General features: G+C 61.0%; 2 protein-coding genes across 8 annotated transcripts in view; both read right to left on the reverse strand.

Moving 5' to 3' along the window:
- Positions 1–238: 238 nt before the first annotated feature.
- SUSD2 (sushi domain containing 2) lies at positions 239–7,907 on the reverse strand. The gene is made up of 15 exons (XM_032256646.1): positions 7,566–7,907; positions 6,088–6,298; positions 5,721–5,872; positions 5,070–5,237; positions 4,464–4,638; positions 4,111–4,312; positions 3,835–3,920; positions 3,478–3,746; positions 3,249–3,392; positions 2,992–3,150; positions 1,822–2,070; positions 1,438–1,710; positions 1,131–1,307; positions 942–1,044; positions 239–859 (listed from the first exon to the last, which is right to left on the reverse strand). The coding sequence occupies exons 1-15, from the start codon at positions 7,639–7,641 to the stop codon at positions 835–837; spliced, it is 2,469 nt and encodes an 822-aa protein (XP_032112537.1). The 5' UTR covers positions 7,642–7,907; the 3' UTR covers positions 239–834.
- Positions 7,908–10,629: 2,722 nt separating this feature from the next.
- Positions 10,630–19,419, reverse strand: part of CABIN1 (calcineurin binding protein 1) — a 157,664-nt gene continuing 148,874 nt past the window's right edge. For 6 of the 7 annotated variants that reach the window (XM_032256649.1, XM_032256648.1, XM_032256650.1 and 3 more), the window contains 4 exons: positions 18,846–19,128; positions 12,901–13,065; positions 11,414–11,727; positions 10,630–11,209 (listed from right to left, as the gene is read on the reverse strand). In XM_032256649.1, the coding sequence (XP_032112540.1) occupies positions 11,066–11,209; positions 11,414–11,727; positions 12,901–13,065; positions 18,846–19,128 (906 nt within the window). In that variant the 3' untranslated portion in view covers positions 10,630–11,065. The remainder of the gene's footprint in view (positions 11,210–11,413; positions 11,728–12,900; positions 13,066–18,845; positions 19,129–19,419) is intronic. The other variant, XR_004262242.1, reaches the window with a different exon arrangement.

Below are 19,419 nucleotides of genomic sequence, written 5' to 3' on the forward strand. Positions count from 1 at the left end.
CTCCATCTCCTGAGCACCTGTGCTGTGTTGGCGGCTTCCCCACCCCACGAGGCAGTCACAGTCCTCCGTCCTACTGCACACATGGAGAGAGGGCCTGGGGAGGCAGCACCCCCGCACCTGGGCGTGGAGGAAGCAGGCGGGGCTTAGATCTGCCTCACTCTGGATGCGGTTGGTGGTGACCTCTCGGTCACAGAACTCTCTGGAACCCGGGCACAGCATAAACACCAAGACACCAGGAAAGGAAACAAGGCGCTTGTTTTCTCCTTGCGCAGGCAGGGAGGGTGTTCCTGAGTGACCTTCCAGAAGAGTTCAAAATGGCAAGCCTGGAGTGCCGAGGGAGGTCTCTGTTCGGGGTATCGCTGTCTGCTCTGGAGTTTTGGGGCCTCTCCTCACCCCATCTGGGGTCCCAGGCTGGGCCCTGGGGTCCAGGAACCAAGGCAGCACTGCATTGGTGCCCGCATGGGGCGAGGGCAGCAGGCCTCTGCAGATCAGGGGTCGGGGCACCAGTGCCAGGCTCTGGGAATCTGAGGCTCAGGTGTGGGCGTGTCAGGGTTGGGGACACAGCTATGAGAATCCCAGGATATGAAGTTTCAGGTCTGGGGAATTAGAGCCATGAGTATTTGGGGAACAGCATGGAGCGCTGCTGGCACGGGGCTTGGGTGTTGGAACACTGGGCCTCCAGCCTGGGGTCTGAGATGACAGAGTAGGGAGTTAAAGGCCCAGGTGTCAGGCATCCGGGTCCCAGGTGTCTGGTCCTGGGGATGTGGGAGTCGCAGGACTGGGGTGCCTGTTCTCAGAGGTCTTGGCCTGGTGCTCATCGCCGAGCTGCTCCCATCAGGGCTGTGTGCCCCAGACGTGTCTGCAACAGAGACGCAGTTAGAAGTAGGCTCGGCGGTCCCACTGGCTCCCCGAGGTCTTGGGAGGGGATGTGGGGGTCTCACATGTTGCCCTTCCTGCGGCATAGTAGCACATAGACGAGCGTGACCGCGGCCACCACTGTGAGGCCCCCAAAGATGATGCCCAACAGCACGGCATAGCTGCGTCCTGGTGAGGGAGTCAGTGTCAGTGAGAGGCCCTCGGGTGGTGAGTGGGGACAGGTGCAGGCAGGTGTGTGAGCAGGGTGTCCTCACCTGGCTGGCACTTCGGGGTGGGCGACGACCAGGTGCCGTCAGCCTGACAGGTGCTGGTCTCCGCTCCGGCCAGGCTGTAGCCGTCGTCACAGTGGAAGTAGATGGTGGAACCCGCCAGGTACCTGTTGCTGTCCTTTTTTCCGTTGGGAGGTGGAGCTAGCCAGCCACAGGACACCACTGGGACAGGGGCAGAAAGTGCAGACCACAGGCCTGAACTGCCATGCATCCATGCATCTGGTCACCCTGGGGGTCCCATCCCAAGGCAAGGTGCCTGCCACCCCCGCCCGCCCCCACTGCCCGCCCTTACCTGGCTGCAGGCTCTGCATGCGACGCTGGTGCAGCTGGTAGGCCACCCTCGTGGCGTTGCCCGTGCTCAGGCTCCCAGTGGCTGCCACGTCGAAGTTGCAGAAATGATCGTCCCCACATAGTTTGGCTGCCTCTTGTGCCTGGCTGGGGTTGAGGGTGGTCTCACCGGGAAAGAGGGGCTCGAAGGTGGGGTCATGCTTGGGCCGGTACAGGAAGTTGTGCACCAGGAACCAGGAGTCATAGGTGAGCAGGGAGGACGCGTTGTGCACGGCCCCTGGAAGATACACGAGTGGGGCGTGGCTGGGCGTGGCTCCCGTTGGTCCCCAAACCCTGGCCGTGCTGTGCTTCCCCCAGTCCCCTGCCCTCTCTGCCCGCTGTCACTCACAGTCAGCCCCAAACAGAAACAGCTCCCGGGGACTGGTGCCTGGGGGCAGGACACGCCCGCTGCGCAGGGTGAAGTCATCGGTGGGGTCACCGTTCAGTGTCCCGAGGAGGCCGTGGGTGTGGGTTCGGAACTTCTCGGGCAGCAGGACAGACACACTCAGGAATGGGCCCAGCAGGCTGACCTCCAGGCCGGCCCCTGATGCCAGCATGATGGAGACCCTGTCCCCGGCAGCCACCGACAGGAACATTCCTGGGCACAGGGGGACATGTCAGGGTCACCCGCTGTGGGCCCTGTGTCCTGCCCTCCCGAAGCCCCAGGACAGGATGGCCGGCACCCACGGGCTGTGGGGTGAGGGCACTTGCAGGGGAAGGAAGGGCATCCCCGAGGCAATTCTGCTGACTGTGACCCTCCACCACACCTGTGGTGGAACCCCCAAAGGCGCCTGAGGTGCAGCCCCTGCGGTGAACCCCCCGTGTTGAGGATGCATGTGTGGGTCCCTCCGGCCTTGGCTGCAGCAGCCACACCTGCCTGGGCAGGTCCCGAGGGTCCTTGCACCCTCATTGCTGACAGGCCCCTCCCAGGTCCCCACCAATCCCAACCAGGAATCATTTCATTCATTCAGTTCTCCGAGGCAGGGGATTCAGATGCTGGAGCAACTGCTTTCCAGTGCATCCTTCATGGTGCAGGGCTGCTGGCCTTTCGGTGGCTTTTGAGGACTGAGGGAGTGACAGGAGCACAGGAGTGGCTCTGTGCAGGCCAGCGGTGAACGTTACCAGGGTGAGTTCCCTCCAGACGGCTCCCAGGCTCCTCTGGAGGGAGGACACGGCCCTCGTCCCGGCCTCTCGGCTTTTGACAGGCCCCATGGGTACGATGTGGGCATCTCAGTGGGTGTGAAGGCCTGAGGTTGCACCTCTGGCCGGAACTCGGCTATTTCTGGCCTAGGACAGCTGTTGGCAGGGGGATGGATGCACCTACCCAGCTGTGCTGTGCCATGCCGGACCCCTCTGAGCCCAGAGTGGCCTCCGTCTTTGTATCTGAGTCCTGGACGCCACCCTGGCCTCCAGCCAGGGCTGGGAGAGGCATGAAGGCCCAGGGCTTCCCCTCAGCCTCCCCAAAGGAATAGCGGGGAGGTGAGGGCACCCCGAAGCCTCGAGTGGCTGGACTACTCACCCTTCAGGTCCATCCAGCTCTGCTCGGCGAAGCTCAGCACCCCCTGGTTCAGCAGCACCTCCAGACCTCTGGTCCTGTTGGCCAGCCTGACCTCTACCACGTCTGAGTTGCCCTCCTGGACGGCCACTGCGGTCAGCCCCGTGCCTCGGGTCTGCGTGCCTGTGGTGGTGGGAGCAGAATGGGACCCTCTTGGCTCCAGCCTCCTACCCCGGATCTACCCCGGGCCACCCAGAGCTTCCCCCGAGCCCTGGCCTCACCATTGGACGTCGTCCCGGGCTGGGCCCGCGCCTGCACTTTCAGGTCGGTCAGCGCTGCCTCCAGCAGCACGTACTCTCCGCGCCCATTGAACGTGAAGTTGGTGCCGTCGAAGGTCACAAAGTGTGGGTCTCCGAAGGCGGAGGCTGGGGTGGGAGTGGAGGGTCAGGTGGGGCGCACCCCAGCCCAGCCCGATCTTCCCCTGGGTCTGGGGCACAGGATGGCACCCACCCAGGTGTGGGGGCCGGTAGTCTCGGCAGTCGTTGGAGGGCCGCCGTTGCATGTAGCGGGGGCAGTCGGGTGCCCAGAGGCAGCAGTAATAGAAGCTGAGGACATCATAGAGCCAGTGGGACATGCCGGGCACGCGGGGTGGCGTGCGGAACGGGGGTGCGCCCCAGTCGTGGCCGCGGTCGGGGGTGCTGCCGCTGCTGGAGTCGGCCGTCAGGAGCTGCGTCCCATCCTCTGAATAGCAGCACTGCTGGCCGGAGCCGTACCGAGGGCTGGGGGAGCCAGTGGGTCAGGACCAGGCCGCAGTTGGGAGCCCACCCTGCCCCCTAGCCCTACCCCGGCCTCAGCCCGGGGGCTCACCTGGCCTGCACAGAGCGCACACAGTGCACAGCCTCGGGGTGGTAGGTGCACACGCTGTCCTGCTCTATGTCACAGCCGTAGTCCGTCTGCAGAGCAGCAGGTGGCTGTCACTCAGTGGCCTCAAGTTCTGTCATCCCCTCCCAGAGGCCAACCCTGCAGGGACCCTGAGACCCCAGCCCCACCCTCCAGGGCACCTCTGTGTGCTGCCCCTGGTGCTGTCCTCAGTGGGGATGTTACTCCCTCGCCCCCTCTCCTGGGCCCTGATGGGAGGCTCACAAAGAAGCGGCCGGAGTCAGCCCGGGCCTGGGCTAGGGTGCAGGGGCAGGCAGGCAGCTCCTCCAGGAAGTTGGGTAGCTGCTCCTCCAGCTCCTCCCAGGCCTGGCACTGAGTGCGGGCCCAGGCCACAGGGTCCTCTCGGAAGTCATCGCTCAGGTGCCAGGCCAGCGCGTGGTCGTTGGTCCACAGCGCCTGCACGTCCCTGTGGAGGCAATGATACTGGAGCTGGGGCCAGGCCACATGGCCCCACGGTCACCCCACTGCCCCACCCCGGCCTGGGCTGCCCAGGCAAGTGCGATGGGCGAAGGCAGACGGGCCCTCTACCCATCGCCTGCACCTGCACCCCTTCTTACTTCTGCCCTGCGTAATTTTTGCTGTCGATGATCCGAAGTGCACCCACTTGCCATTTCTGGTAGCTGGGAGGGGCAGGTTTTGGGATGAACGTGAAAGAGCCAGAGTTGGGGATGTGTGTGGCCATGGGGTATAGGTATGACCACTTTGCAGTCCACTCCTGTGAGTAGGGCATTCCTGAGGGAGAGGAGGTCTGGTTAGCCTTGGCACCTATGGCAGCCTGATGGATGGGTGGATAGCCCGCCAGGTGGTCCCCTTAGGAGGGGCTGTTCTAGCAGGGACCCTGGGGTGGGTCACCACCTCCCGCCACACTCCAGGATCTCTGTCCCTACAAGAAGCTGAGCCCAGGGCTATGCCAGCTGTGCCAGTGTTCCACAGGAACCTCCTCCCCAGGAGCCAGGCCCCACGCAGCTGCCCCTCCCGCCTGCCTGACCACCCTGCACTGCACGTCCCTCGATCCGAATCCCCCGTCTCTGCCTGGAATTCCCTTCCCTCCTCAGCCCCACTTGGAAACCGCTCCCTCCTGCACATGGCTGGGACTCCCTCTTTCCCACCTCTCTCCCACCCAATGCGCCAGCTGATGCCACCCAGACCCGAGCTGGCCTCACCGATCTCCTCGTAGCCCCACAGCTCAATGGTGACAGTCTGTGTGGGCAGCGCCTCCACGTGCCAGGTCAGGCTGAGGTTGCCTGAGGTGTCGGCGGTGCCGTAGTATTGCCAACGTGTCTCGTTCACCAATGTGCTCTTCTCCATCATCGACACTTTGTTGGGGTGCACTGGGCAGGGGAGGTGAGGGGGGAGTGAGGGTCTGGGGCCCAGGGGTTGCAGGGAGGAGGCCCTAAGGCTTCAAGGGCTGTGGGAGCCTCCAGGGCCAATGAATGGCAGCAGCTGGGCGATGGTCTCCCCAACCCGCACGGCAGAAAAGGACGGGGAGTTAGGGGCCTGTCCTCCCTCCACTGCCCATGCCTCTAATCTGCACCCAGCTTCTCTCCTGCCCTGGCCTGGTGGAGCTGATCGAGTAGGCACTGGCTCACCTCTCTGGAGGACCCTTGCAGCTCCCACTTGATCTGGGCTGGGACTGCTGTCTGGATGCCAGGGAGTGGGAAGGAGCTGAAGGAACTCTCACAGGCAGGCCTCGCAAGGGACTGGTTCAGCCAGAGCGGCAAGGCATGGTGCCAAGTCTCAGTGTGCATAGATTAGCGCTGGGGAAAGTTCCCGTGGGGGCAGGCTGCGGGCAGGGACTGGGGCTGAAGTCTCACCAGCCAGCCAGGTGCCCGCACGAGGGAAGGAGTGGCCGTTGTCCAGTGAGACGGTGAAGGGGATGCGGCCGCTCTCATAGAGCAGGGGTGACACGCAGTGCACTTGCCCCGAAGAGTCCACGTGGCCCAGGGTCTGGATGCTCTCCTTAAACCTGTGGGCATGGTGGTGGTAGGAGGGGCAGGGCTATTGCAGGCTGAGCCTCTCCACAGTCCAACCTTCCTGGGGAACCCATCCAGCCAACTGTTCCTGTGCCCTCCTGCTTGTCCTGGGTCCTGGGGACTCCACTTAGCCAACCAGTGGGTCTGAGCCCTCGGCATGCACGGGGATGGGGTCTGGGGCCCAGTGCCGGCCTCTCGGGCCTCGAACCTGCAGATCACGCTGCCGTCTGTGGGGCTGATCGTCTTGAAGTGCTGCACCACGAAGTCCTTGCCGCCCATCATGGAGCCCGAGTAGGGTGAGATCTCCAGGCAGAAGTCCCGGAAATCCAAGCAGCACGTGCCAAGGCCGGAGCAGGTCGGGTGGCAGGAACATGGCCCGTCCAGGGCGCCACAGCGCATGGAGCAGCTCTCTTGGGCATCTGGAGGAGAGGATGCTGAGGGCCTGGTCCAGCGGGTGCTGGACTGGCTGCCCCACGTTCAGGGCCTGTCACTGTTCCTCCCGCAGCCCATTAGACAGCAGCATCCCCAGGAGAACGCTGGCCAGGAACTGCATGGGCCACCACATAAACATGGTAGAAAGCCACAGGGCCTGTGGGGATGGGATGAATCTTAGCACAGACCATCTGGTTGTTGCCCTGACTGACGGGCTAGAACACATTGAGAAGAGGCAATTGAACCCGGGAGGTGGAGGCTGCAGTGAGCTGAGACCATGCCATTGCACTCCAGCCTGGGCTGCAAGAGTGAAATACAGTCTCATAAAAAAAAAAAAAAAAAAAAAAAAAAAAAGAGAGAGAGAGAGAGAGAGTACCGCCCATAGGGCAGAAGCCCAGAGGTGTTCCCCTCCTTTTTGGGGAGAGGGGTGACATTTCAAGCAGGGGTCCCAGCAGTGGGGAAAGGGAAGTGGGGGTGCACACCATGAGGGGCTGTGGGCATCAGGCCCAAAGCATCTCCTATAGGCCATGAGTCCCGCAGCAGGGCCGTATTTCCAGGAGCTGGCATGAAGGAAGTTTGGAGGGAGGGACTGGGGCGGGTGCATGCACCCAGGCCGGAATCGCACCTCCCCAGCCCTTCCCCGTCTCCCATCAAAGGAGGCCAGCTGAGGGCCGGGCCTGGGCCTGGGCCACCCTGCTGGCCCCACTTCACTAAGTTCAGTGTCTGGCACTGAAGAGCAACAGTAAATATTTGTTGGCCAAGGATGTGGTGGTGCAGAGGGGTGTGGGGCGAAGGCTGAGAGATGCTTGCAAGTGACATAAGTGGCAGGAGGGTGGATGGGAAATGGGGTGAGGGGCGGGGGGGGTGCCTGGGGCCAGTCTCTTGTTTCTGGAGTTTAGGGCTTTCCCTAGACTTTCCCGGATTCAGCCCCACCCTGATGAGGACCCACAATCCTGGCTCCCCCTCCAAGATCCCGCCCTCTGTCAAGGCAGGGGATGCAGGCTGAGGGCTCTGCTGGTCTCCATTGTCTTCCTCCTAGCTCCCAGTGGGTTTAGGGTGGGCCCGTCTCAGGCTTCACATCCCCATGGGCTGTCCCTCCACCATGGACCCTCAGAATTTCTTCCCTCCACCCCCAGCACAGCCACAGATGGTCTGACAGATGGACAGAGGCTGAGCCCAGAGGGGCGTCTGCCCAGGCCTGGCTGCAGCCAGAAGGACAGACAGACGGGGTCACAGAAGGGCTGGGGGGCATACCTGCTGTGGGTCCAGGGCCCGGGCCGGGGGCTGTCGTCAGCAGCAGCAGGGCCCAGGGCAGGAGGGCCGGCTTCATGGTGTGGCCTGTGTCTGCAGCCAGCAGCGCAGTGGCTCAGAGGCCAGGCTGACTCCCCGCTGGCCTGGCCCCGCCCGCCCTGCGCTCTGCGGCACCGCCCCGCCCCGCCCCTTCCCACCCCTCCCCACCGGGTCCCCTCTCAAAGTCCACAGGTGGCTTCGTGGACCAGCAGGGCCCAACCTGCCCCGTTAGCACATTCCTGGCCCGAAGGCCTGGGACGTGGTGCAGGGGGCCGAACCTCGACCCTGGGACCCTGTGGGAGGGTGAGGAGGCCGGAGCCTCCAGCTGCAGGACCTTTGGCAGGCGATGAGCCGGATGTCCAGAGGCCCTAGCTCAGACCCTGTGTCTCAGCCCGGCCCTGCATGCAGGGCGTGCAGGGTGGGGCAGCAACAGAGGATGGGATGCGCAGGGTGGGTAAGGCAGGGCTGTTTTAGCTCCAGGCAGGATTTCAGCTTCTGTGGCCCTGACGTTGATCTCCATCTCTAGCCCTTATCTTCCTACAGGAAGGAGGTGGTCCCAGCACATCCTTTGAGGGAGGCAGGAGCTGTTAGGTCAGGCACAGCCTGAGCCCTGGGGCTGAGGCAGCTCTGCAGGGGTCCAGGAAAGAGGGAGGGTAGAGGGAGGGAAGTACCTGAGCCCAGCTGGGGGCTTAGAGGGGAGGTAGGGCTCATCCCTGGGCCCCAGAGATGCCACTACCCTGGGGAGCCTTGGCTCTCCCAGCCACACCTAATCCTGTCACTCATGGAGCTTGCATAATCTAATCAGTGTTCCCCTCCCTTCTTGAGCAGATGAGGAAACTGAAGCTCAGATGTGGACCGGCAAGGCCAAGCCAGCCCCTTGGTGGCTTCTGGGAGCCCCTGCAGCCAGTGGGGGCAGTTAGGGCTGCCACCTGGGGCTGGTCACTTGGCCCTGCCACCTGGGCTGGATGTCCAGACAGGGGGGTGGTCCTCTCCCAGCTGCAGCTTCTCAAGGTGTCCAAAAGGGACTCTTGCCAAACTTGCAGGGAGTCAGAGCCAGGGCATGAGCTTAGGCCATCTGGTCTGTGACCTGCCCCAGTGCTTGGGGCCAGGCCAGCCCATTGTTTCCTGCCCCATTCTCTCTTGCCTGGGTGGTGCCTGCTGGGAACCAGAGGGTGTTGGCAGCCACCTGCGGCTCCAGAGAGGTGGCCCTTACTAAAGGTGTTGGAGGCGTGCAGTGGGGGACTTGGCTCCTGAGTCCCCACACAGAGCTGTTCCAGGGAAGCCACACCCACATTTGATGTCTTCCCTCCTCCCAAAGACATTTGGTGAGAGGCCTCCAAGACCTTCAGCTTCTTAGGGACTGTTTCCAGAGGGGAGGAAGTCCCTTAACCCACAAGGGCGCTCAGGGCACCTCTGCAGTGTGAGTGGACACTCAGGTGCTGAGCCAGGGAGAGCCTGTCTCCTGGCCCCAGGCTGGCAAGGGGTGTCATCCCAGGCCTAGGGCTGAGGGTGCTCCCTACAGCACTGGGTGCAGGGGAGGGTCCCAGGTGTCAGTCCTCCTGTAGGTGAGACTCCGGGGAAGGTGCTGGGAGGCCTGCTGAGACGGTTCCCAGGAACTGGAGGAGGGAGAGCTGCTGCTTTCCTGTTTCTGGCCTGGGCACTCTTGCTGCGTGTTGTCTGGAGACAATGGAAGTGCAGTAGGGGCTAGGTGTGCAGTCTGGGAACCTCCATACCCCAGGCCGTGCAGGGAGGGGGCGTCAGCTGAGTAACTGCAGCCTGCTCATCTCAGCCTTCCAAAGGCTGGTTCAGCCAGACCCATCCAGGGCCACCAAGCCTCTGGTTCGAAGTGGGCAGTGCCCAGCCCTTTACTCCTTCCTTCCTGCGTGGTGGGCATGTCCAGTCCATGAGGGGAACGTGGCAGTGAGGAGAGTCCCCACTCCATCCTGGACAGAGAGCCTGCTCCACGGGAGGTCCCAGGGGCCAGGGAGGTCCCGGTGGTGCTGGGAGGGGAAGAGTAGTGAAGGGTGGGTTTGGGGCCCTGGAACCTGTGCATCCCCGACAGATGGTCCTGGAGCCTTCGGGGTCAGGGCCAGCTCTAGGGGCTTGTTTAATGCTCTGCTGGGGGCTGTCTTAAAATCCTTAAATCATTCTTGATCAGGCATGGTGGCTTATGCCTGTAATCCCAGCACTTTGGAAGGCCAAGATGAGCAGATCACTTGAGGTCAGGAGTTCGAGACCAGCCTGGCCAACATGGTGAAACTCCGTCTCTATTAAAAATACGAAAATTGTGGAAGTCTGTCTTGAAACGTAGGCCTAAAAGAAAAAAAAAATACGAAAATTAGCAGGGCGTGGTGGCACGTGCCTGTGGTCTCAGTTGCTCAGGAGGCTGAGGCTGGAGAATCGCTTGAACCTGAGAGGCAGAGGTTGTAGTAAGCCGAGATTGTGCCACTGGATTCCAGCCCGGGCGACAGAGTGAGACTCTGTCTCAAAGAAAAAAAAAAAAAAAAAAAAAAAAAAAAAAATCCTTAATCATTTTTGAACAAGGGGCTCCATATTTGCATCTTGCACTGAGCCCCACAGCTATTCCATGGCAGGCCCTGTTAGGGCAACTGTGATGGGAGTGAGTGCCCTCTCTGCCGGCCCCATCTCCGCTTTCCCTCCCTGACAGCCCCCTCGTCCCAGGTTCTCAGCAGTCCCAGCCATGCCTGCCCTCCCACCATAGAGCCTCCCACCCACTGGCACCCAGGTGAGTTCTGGGGATGCACCTAATGCCCCTGTGAGGCCTGGCTCCAGCTTCACTAGAGGCATCTGCCCGGCTCAGCCCCCGCCTGCACTCTCCTTACCCCACTGGGCTCCCCCAGCCAGCTGCTTTGGTTGCCTGGCTGGGCCCTGAGATGCTGGAGAAAGAGGTGGGGGCTGGGCCCTGACCTATGGCCTATGGGAGTAAAGGCCCAGAATCCGTGGGGACAGCAACCCTGCCTGAGACTCTGCCTGACTGCCCCCTAGAGGTGAGCAAAGAGGCAAAGACAACGGTCCCATCTTTATTAGAAAAGCAACCAAAAAAAGGGTGAGAGGTGAGCCTGGCTCTAAAGGACCCCTCCACTGTGACACAGGCAGAGCTGGCTCATCCTGGCGTCAAGGGTGTGGACATGGCCAGCTGGGTGTGGGCAGATTTACAAAGTCAACATTTCATAGAAAAGGATGCCACCTGGCGTGCAGATGACGACCAATCCACCTTCACATGGCTAAGGTGGGCCCCTCCTCCTCTGGGCTCCCACACGGTGTGGACAGCCCTGACCAGGGTATGGGGAGGATGCCATGAGGAGGTGGGCTGGGCAGGCCTGGGGGCAGTGTAGGGAGTGGCATCCCATGTGGGCCTCCGGCCCTGCCCAGGGTTCAGGCCGAGGGGGCATTCCAGGCCTGGCTGGTCCCCTGGGGCGTGGCACTAGGGCTGCAGTGGTCCCTCAAATGTCCATGTAGTCATCGTCGTCATCTGTTTCGCTCTCCAGCGAGGACTCCTGGCTGGATGTCTCCAGGACCTCCAGGGCCGGCTGGCACAGGCTTTCCTTCCTCACGTTGGCAGCAGACTGGGCAGAAAGGATGGCTGACTGCAGAGAGGGCCGGGTAGGGCACTGGTCAGGGATGTCTGGGCTCTGCCCCAAGCCCTTCTGCCACCCTCATCCCTGCCCCAGGCCCCCTCCCACCCTCACTCCTGCCCCAGGTCCCCCGTCACCCCCATCCCCACCATAGGCCCCCTTGTAACCTCTGACCCCCACCCACACATGTGGCTCCGGCCCAGCCCCTGAGGTCACCTTCAGCTTCTGCTTGGTCTCCTCCGAGATGCTGCCTTTTGGGGAGAGCAGGGTTGGGGTGGGAGGCGTGACGGTGATCTCAGGGGGGAACTTGGTGGTGGCGGAGGGGATGACCAGCTTTGGCATGTTGGGCAGGGGGCGGGACTTAGCCCGGCTGGGCTCCGCCTTGCCTAGGTGACCCTCAGGTGGTTGGGCAGTCCCACTGCTGAGGGCCTTGGAGCTGGCGGCTGTGGGGGAAAAGCTCAGGGGCTGAGTCTCACTCAAAGCCTCCTGAGCCTCCCCTTCCCTTCTCGGCTCAGGTCTCAGTTTCCCCTCTGGAAGACAAAGGTACCAAGAGCACCTCCTGCTTCATCACACAGTAGGCACCTTATCTTGTCCCCACTGGTCTGGGCCTTTATGCTGTGTAGTTTGTGCTGGCTGGCAGACTCCAAGTCTTCTATCATGGCAAATGCTTGGCTCAAGTCCGCAGGGACCCAACTCTGGGTCTGGGCTGTAGGGTGCTGGGACTGTGAACCTCACCCAGTAACACTGTAAACTCAGAGCCCAGGGCCTGAGACTCCCCAAGCCTTGCTGGGGTTCTGCAAGACCTCCAGGCATCAGGCTTGCAGGAACTGTCCACATCCCACAACCATCCTAGGACGCCTGTCTTATTGGTGTCTATGCCCCAGGGAGGACACTGAAACCCAGAGCTGGTCACTCGGCCAGGCATGGTCACTGAGCTAGCCCCAGGGCATCTACTTTCGCCTCATCCTCCAGGGGGAGCATGGGACTGAGTTTGCCCAGAGCCTGAAGGCTGGGGCATTTGCATACCTGGCAGCCTCCAGGGAATTGCATGAGCTGGGAGACCCGGCTGGCCTGGCTGGTCTCCACATTCCTCTGCAGCCCCATGACTTTAAAAGGAATGGGGTTTACACAGAGCCCAGGCCTGGCCCCCAGGGGCTGGCGCCAGGTCCTGCAGTCCTGAGTGGTCTGTGGGAGGCCCAAGCCAGGAGGAGTCCCCAAGGGCCCCAGCTAGTTGGGGCGGCTGGTGAGAACAGGCCGGACGGAGGCTGGGGCTGGGATCTGATGTGGCTGCTGATGGGGATGCCTGCTTGGCCCAGCCCAACCTGTCCCCGCTTCTGCCTGCTGCTGATGTCCCTCAAGTGCCTGTCACCAGGCCCATGCTCCTCCCTGCCCCTCTTTGCCCACTCTGGGCTCAGCCTGGGTTCTGCAGTGGGCCGAAGCAGACTGCCTGCCCTTGCCAGTACCCCTCTGTGATGCCAGGGACAGAATAAGCCTCTGGGGTCCCTCTCTACCCAGCCCCTGATACAATGGGCCATGTGCCAAACTCTTCAAGCTGGGCCTCTCCCTTGGCTCCCCTGTCCAGCCTGCAATACCCCCATTTCCTCCCCATCTCATTCCACGGGGCATCCCCAGGCCCTGTCCTCCAAGGCCAGGCCAGGAACCCACTCTGGCTGAGGTGCTGGGCTGCTCCCAACTTGCCTTACCCTGGCTACAGGTCGGCTCAGCGCCAGTCCCTGGGGCAGCCTCTGTTGGCCAGCAGTGTGGCTCTTCCGGGGAACTTGCGGGGGCTGTCTTCACCTGTGGACTGCGCTGCGGCTCCTGGGGCGGGAAGCCGGTGCCCTCTGCCACTCTCGCCAGCTCTTCTCCCTCTGTGGGGACATGGGCTCACTGCAGGTAATGGACTCATCCACCCCATAGGCTCCTATGCATCTGTGCCAGATCCCATGGGCCCAGGCCGTGCCCTGGGATGCTGGTCAGGGGAGCGTGGCCGATGCGGGGGTCCTGGCTGAGGCGGCTCTCCTCTCCACAGGGTGGCCCAGGTTGGTGCTGCCAAAAAACCACTCACCACCCAGAGGATCCTGGTGGGGGCTGGCTCCCCACCCCAAAAGACTCCCTCACCCCCCGAGAGGGCTGTACATCTGACCCAGTGGGGCCACCCCTGAGTCTGCAAGGCCCAGCCTTTCTAAGGTCCCATCACAAGGCAGTTAGAGAGGATGGGGGGGGCAGTGTCCACTCTCCCTCCAGCTAACATGAGCAGCATTCAGAAACGAGGTCAGGACCAAAACCCAAACAACCCAACTAAGACCAAAGTGGATGCTGGCACTGTGGCTCCTGCCCAGCCAGCCCCACCTTCCCTGGCATGAGGCAGGGGCCAAGAATTGGGCTCACTTGTGCCAAGGCCGGAATGGGCCTGAGGGGCAAATGCTGTGCCTGTGGCTTCTGGCCAGGCAGTTACTCAGCGTCGGTCCCTGGTTCCCAGGCCTCCAGGCCCTGCTTCCACCCTCCATACGGCCCTCGCTTCCCTTGCTACTCCCCACTTCTCACTCAGGCCTGGTCTTTCCCACCACACTGGTCATCCACCACTGCCTTTCCAGCCCCGCCTCCCCATCCCGCTCCTCCACCAGGAGGCCCTCTGTCCTCTCCGGCTCCCTTCTTTGGCCAGCAGGAATGACAACTCCCAGTACAAGGCTGGGGCCGGCAGGCGGCTACTGGGCTAGGCAGAGGCCTCAACGGCCATGGCCATCCCCATTAGGCTGCTCTGCCTGGGGCTCCTTGCTGATGGCATTCTGCAGGAGCAGGAGGCGGCGAGGCCAGGCTGAGGCTTTGTCTCAGGCCCTCACCCCCTGAGGCTGTTCCCTCCTATGCTCATTGTCATTCCCAGGTCCAGACTCTGACACAATGTCTGACAAGGAAGAGTTCCTCAGAAGGCTCCTCCTGCTGTCCTCCCAGCCACTCCCCCATCTCCTGCAGGCAGGATCAGGGCTCACTGGGGCTGGACACACATCCACCAAGCCTTCTCTCGGTACCATGGCCCCAAGGCCAGGCCCTTCCACAGGCCAGCAGCAGCCTGGCCGGACACACCCCTCAGTGGGGGTGGGAGGGCAGGAGCCTGCTTTCTTGCTAATGGCATTTTGCAGGAGCAGGAGCAGGAGGAGGTGAGACCAGGCGCCCTGTGAGGAGCACTATGGGGTTGGGAGGGCGCTGAGGGGAGGGACCTACCTCGGAGTCCAGCTTGCAGAAAAGGGCTGTCTGGAGCTCTCCCAACTCCCCCTCAACTTGGGTTCTCTGTGGGAAGCAGGTGGCCAGGCCAAAATCCTGTGCCACTGGGGCAACTCTCCCTGCTCCTCAGGGCAGACCCATGTGCCAGGTCTGGGCTAGTTGTCTCCCAGACCCTATGTCCCAAGAGGCTCCTGGGCCTGGCTCTGCCTCCCCCTGGCCTCTAGGGGCCTGAATGAGGCCAGCATTCCAGCCCTCTTCACCATGCTCAGGGGTGGGGCCCTTACTTGAGTCTTGACTTGGGAACACCTGTTCCACCCTCCCACCATCCTCCACTCCCCTACCCTAGATGGCCTGATTGCCTCAGAAGAGAGGGGTCTTCCTAAGGCCAGGCACTGTTTGAGCAGCTGTTCATGGAACCAGGTCCCAGCCTGTGGTAGGCAGGCACCTGGCAAAGGAGATGATAAGCACATGCCTAGAGGAGACAGAGGCCTGGACAGGCAGTGCCAGGGCTCCTCCGGGGACACGAGAGCCCTGGCTGACCCTGAGATTTCTGGGTACAAATGTTGCATGGGGCCACAACCTGGTCAGCACAGCCTGGGCAGATGGGTAAGCTCTTCACTAGGGACCAGGGATACCTGACAGCACCCTGCCTTCCTGCCATGGCTACTCTTCCCCTGGAGGCAGGGCTGCCCACCCTGGGAACAGCACCTGCCAGGGGCCCCATTGTACCTTCCCTCCCGGCTCTCTCACACCTTGAGTACAGCGTTCTGAGAGAATCTATCCTCAAATCTGCCCTCCCAAGTGGTTCAGCCATTGTCCATCCCTGGCTCCCAGCCTCATCCCCGGCCCAGCTTTGGCTCCAGGCCTGGGCACTCTCCTGTCGGTGGGCGCCTCTTCAGGCAGAACCTGCCATCCCCTGCGACAGCTAGTTGCAGCATGCCTGGGGGACCCTGCTGGGGCCGGCTTGTTCCTGGTGCTTCCGCCTTTCTAGAGTTTGTGGGCTGGGCTCTGGGGGGGACATGCCTGTTTCAGCTGGGCTCTGCTACCACCCCAGAAAGCTCTGAGGACCCTTGGGAGACACCTACTCCAACATGACTGGCCACACGCCCTCAGCTTGCGGATCTGCAGCAGCGCTGATGCGGACAGAGATGGAAGCGGAGGGTGGCACTCAGGGAGGGCCGAGCACAGGGGCCATTAGGAAGAGGCCGGGCCTGGCACATTACCAGCTGAGGGCTGCCCCTACCCCCTACCCCCAGTGTCATTCAAGAGTTCCATCCTGGCAAAAAGGCCATTTAATTTGGTTTTGGGAGTAGGAATAGAAAAGGATCAGCTCTCCAGGCTGAAGAAGGTATGCTAGGAAACAGATCCTGTTTCTTGGATCTAATACAGTTAGAGGAGAGAAGGATGTGAATTATAACTTTGGCCTACTTGCAGGTGGGGTATACAGGCAGAGAGGCAAAGCAGGCAGCCTCCAGCCCCCTACTCTGATACCCCTGGCCCTGGCATCCACCAGGCCCTCCCACACCCCAGGGAGGTGTGCGTGGCCCACAGTGATCTCAGCTGCTGCTGAGATTAGGTTATAAAAGACACCATGGCTTCCTCTGTGTTCTCTTGGTGGGGTCAATGGCTCTGGAGAGAACCAGCCATGATGACACAGGGACACTCAGCTGTTTAAAGAAAGGGACACAGGAGGAGCTGAGGCTTCTGGCCAATAACCAGTGAGGACCTGAGGCTGCCAACACCCCGAGGAAGCTCAGATGCACTGATGATAGCTTGACTGCAACCACGTGCAAGACTCTGACTCAGCTCCACCCCACTAAACCAATATAAATTCCTGACCCTCAAAAACTACAAGATGAGAGCGTGACACTGGTAGAAGTCAAGTCAGTCGAAGGCGGAGGGCCAGGAGCTGGATCTTCATGGGAGTGAGTCAGCTACCAATACTGACCAAATGATTAAGGTACTGGGCTCCCATCACCCCAACACCTTGAAATCACCATCACCAGGCTGGGCATGGTGGCTCACACCTGCAATCCCAGCACTTTGGGAGGCTGAGGCGAGTGGATCTCCTGAGCCCAGGAGTTTAAGACCAGCTTGGGCAACATGGCGAAACCCTATCTCTACAAAAAGCACAAAAATTAGCCAGGTGTGGTGGCTCATACCTGCAATCCCAGCTACTTGGGAGGCTGGTGAGAGGACCACCAGAACCAAGGGAGTTGAGGGTGCAGTGAGCCACAGTCGCACTGCCGCACTTCAGCCTGGGCAACAGAGTGAGACCCTGTCTCAAAACAAACAGGCCAGGTGTGGTGGCTCACACCTGTAATCCCAGCACTTTGGGAGGCCAACATGGGTGGATCAGCGGAGGTCAGGAGTTCAAGACCAGTCCGGCCAATATAGGGAAACCCCATCTCCACTAAAAATATAAAACGTGGACGGCTGTAGTGCTGCATGCCTATAATCCCAGTTACTTGGGAGGCTGAGACAGGAGAGTCGCTTGAACCTGAGAGGTGTGCAGTGAGTGGAGCCACAATCGCACTACTGCACTCCAGCCTGGGTAATAGAGCAAGACTCTGTCTAAAAAAAAACCCCAAAAAGCCACACACACAAAAACAAAACGCACACTAAGTCTCTGCTTAATACCAAGCACCACTGCAAATTCTGCAGTGCTATTGTCTTCATCTTAGCCATTTTATGCAGGAAACTGAGGCAGAGAGAAGAAAAGGGACGGCCAAGGTCACATGGTAGTGGAACCACTACAGTTCTCTTTTTTTCTTTGAGATGGAGTCTCGCTTTGTCGCCGCGCTGGAGTGCAATGGTGTGATCTTAGCTCACTGCAACCTCCGCCTCCCAGGTTTAAGCGGTTCTCCTAACAGCCTCCCAAATAGCTGGGATTACAGGTGTCTGCCAGCACGCCCGGTTAGGCTAATTTTTGTATTTTTAGTAAAGATGGGGTTTCACCATGTTGGCCAGGCTCGATCTCTTAACCTTGTGATCTGCCCGCCTTGGCCTCCCATAACCTTGTGATCTGCCCGCCTTGGCCTCCCAAAGTGCTGGGACTACAGGGAAGAGCTACCGTGCCCAACCGCCACTACAGTTCTTTTACTGCTCTTTGTCCTGTGGCCCTCAGAGGCTCCTCTGGGAACAAATGGCCACAGGTTCTGACCCAAAGAGAAGGGATTCTTTGTCTCACAGGGCCACAGCCAGTGCTGACTGGGCTAGAGGATGCCTACACGTTCACAATCCTTAAAGCAGTGTGGATGGCGCCAGGTGTAAACATCAGCACCTGCTGTTTGAGCCACCATGTAAAAGAGCTGAGAAGGACTTCTCAACTCAACCTCCACTCAGGCCCACCTTCTGCCGGGCACTTCTGCAGAGTGGCTGTCTCATTCAGATGGATGGGAAATTCAACTGGGAAGACAGGTGAGCCTCCAGGGGTGACACAGGCTATGGGCCAGTGCAGGGTCTGGGGCAAGGAAACAGGCTGGGTCCCTGAGGCAGGGAAGGAGAAGCAGGGGAGGGCCTGAAGGGGAGGGTTGGGAAGGTGGTCCATTGCTGGATGTTCCCAGGGACACAGGGAACCCTCTGACCAGGCTGGTGTCTCCTGGGGCCCTGCCAGCTGGGGAGATGAATTGGTTAGGGAACATCCCTGTCCTATTATAGGGTCTTCAGAGCCCGGCCACATGATCCTGGAGTCCTGAACTAAACCCAGCCTGGCAGAATTGCAGCTGCCAGAGCTGCTCGTGTCAGGACCAGCGTAGGGGAGGGTGCCAGTGGATCCTGGGTTTTAGAAGGAACAGGAGCTTTCGCTGATGAGGCCAGCAGGGCCCTCTACTGCCCGTGCATTTGTCCTATCTGTTTTCCTTCACAAGCCCCCGACCTGCCCCTGCCCTCATCCTGGCTGGCTTCTGTCTTGCCCATGAGCAAGACGGGGCTCAGGCAGATCTGCTCTGGTGCCCAGGAACTGCTCACAGGCATCTGAGGCCAGATACCAGTGGCCTTGCAGCGTGCTGAGGGTCAGGACCCCTTTCAGTGCCCTGCGGGAGGCATGATGTGGGCTAGTATCCCCTTTTCCTACCTGACCAAGCCATCCTTCCTACTTATAGTAAGGGTTTATGGGGAAGAAACCATGACAGCAGCAAACACATCTGTGATGGTGTTTGTTCACTTCCTCTTTACCATCCCCTTTCACAGACAGGGAGACTGAAGCACCCAGTGTTAAGAGTGGTAGATATATGATGTGCTGACGAGGGCCACCGAGGCTGCCAGTGACTGGCGAGCAGACCCGCGGCCACCTGCCCCGCCACCCCGTGGGATCAACTGGGCTGGAGGGCACTGCTTGCCTCCCTTCCCCACATCCACATTCTCCACGCAGGGAGGACTTGATGGTGGCAGGGGCCTGGGCCCAGCTCTGAACTGGGATGGGACTCACCGGGGCCCAGAGAGGCCATGCTGGGGGTGGTTTCAGGCCTGTGTGGCCGGGGAGGCCCAAGGTCCTTGGACGGGTCCAGGTTGGAAACTGATGCTGAGGGAGGGCAGGTGGTAACAGCTGTGGTGGCAGCTAGTGCAGGGCGAGGCTTGGTGTGAGCATCACTGGGCCGCTGGACAGAGTCAGCTGGCACAGGGTCAGGGGCTGTGGTCGCTGCTGCAGCAGGAAAGAAGTTCTCTCGGCTGTCTTTGGGGTGCTTTGGAGTGGTGGGGGTGTCCCCTGAGGCCTGTAAGGACAAATGAGAGGTAAGAAAGGCTGGCTGGGCAGCCCTGAGCCCATGCTGCTCTACCCGCCAGCTCACCAGTACTGTCCCACAGGACACCCTGGGGGGTGCCAACACTGCTCATATGGCACCACTGAGCTCCCAAATACTGCCAACAAGATCCATCAGAGAGGCACCCCGTCAGGATCCTGCTGACGCCAGGACACAGCTGGGGACCCAGAGCCCCTCCCTGGAAGGACATCCAGGCCATGCCGGCGCGGTCTCAGTGGAAGGGTCTCCAGCTGGCTTTGCCCT

The sequence above is a fragment of the Sapajus apella genome, unplaced genomic scaffold (genome assembly GCF_009761245.1).
Source record: "Sapajus apella isolate SASKATOON/1434 unplaced genomic scaffold, GSC_monkey_1.0 scaffold95, whole genome shotgun sequence".
Classification (NCBI taxonomy): Eukaryota; Metazoa; Chordata; class Mammalia; order Primates; family Cebidae; genus Sapajus; species Sapajus apella.

Coding starts and splice junctions, on each gene's coding strand:
- SUSD2 (XM_032256646.1), bottom strand. CDS start 7,641: ATGAAGCCGGCCCTCCTGCCCTGGGCCCTGCTGCTGCTGACGACAGCC. Junction 3,393..3,477: donor CTACCGGCCCCCACACCTGG/GTGGGTGCCATC, acceptor CTCCCACCCCAG/CCTCCGCCTTCGGAGACCCA. Junction 2,071..2,991: donor GAGCTGGATGGACCTGAAGG/GTGAGTAGTCCA, acceptor CCCTGTGCCCAG/GAATGTTCCTGTCGGTGGCT.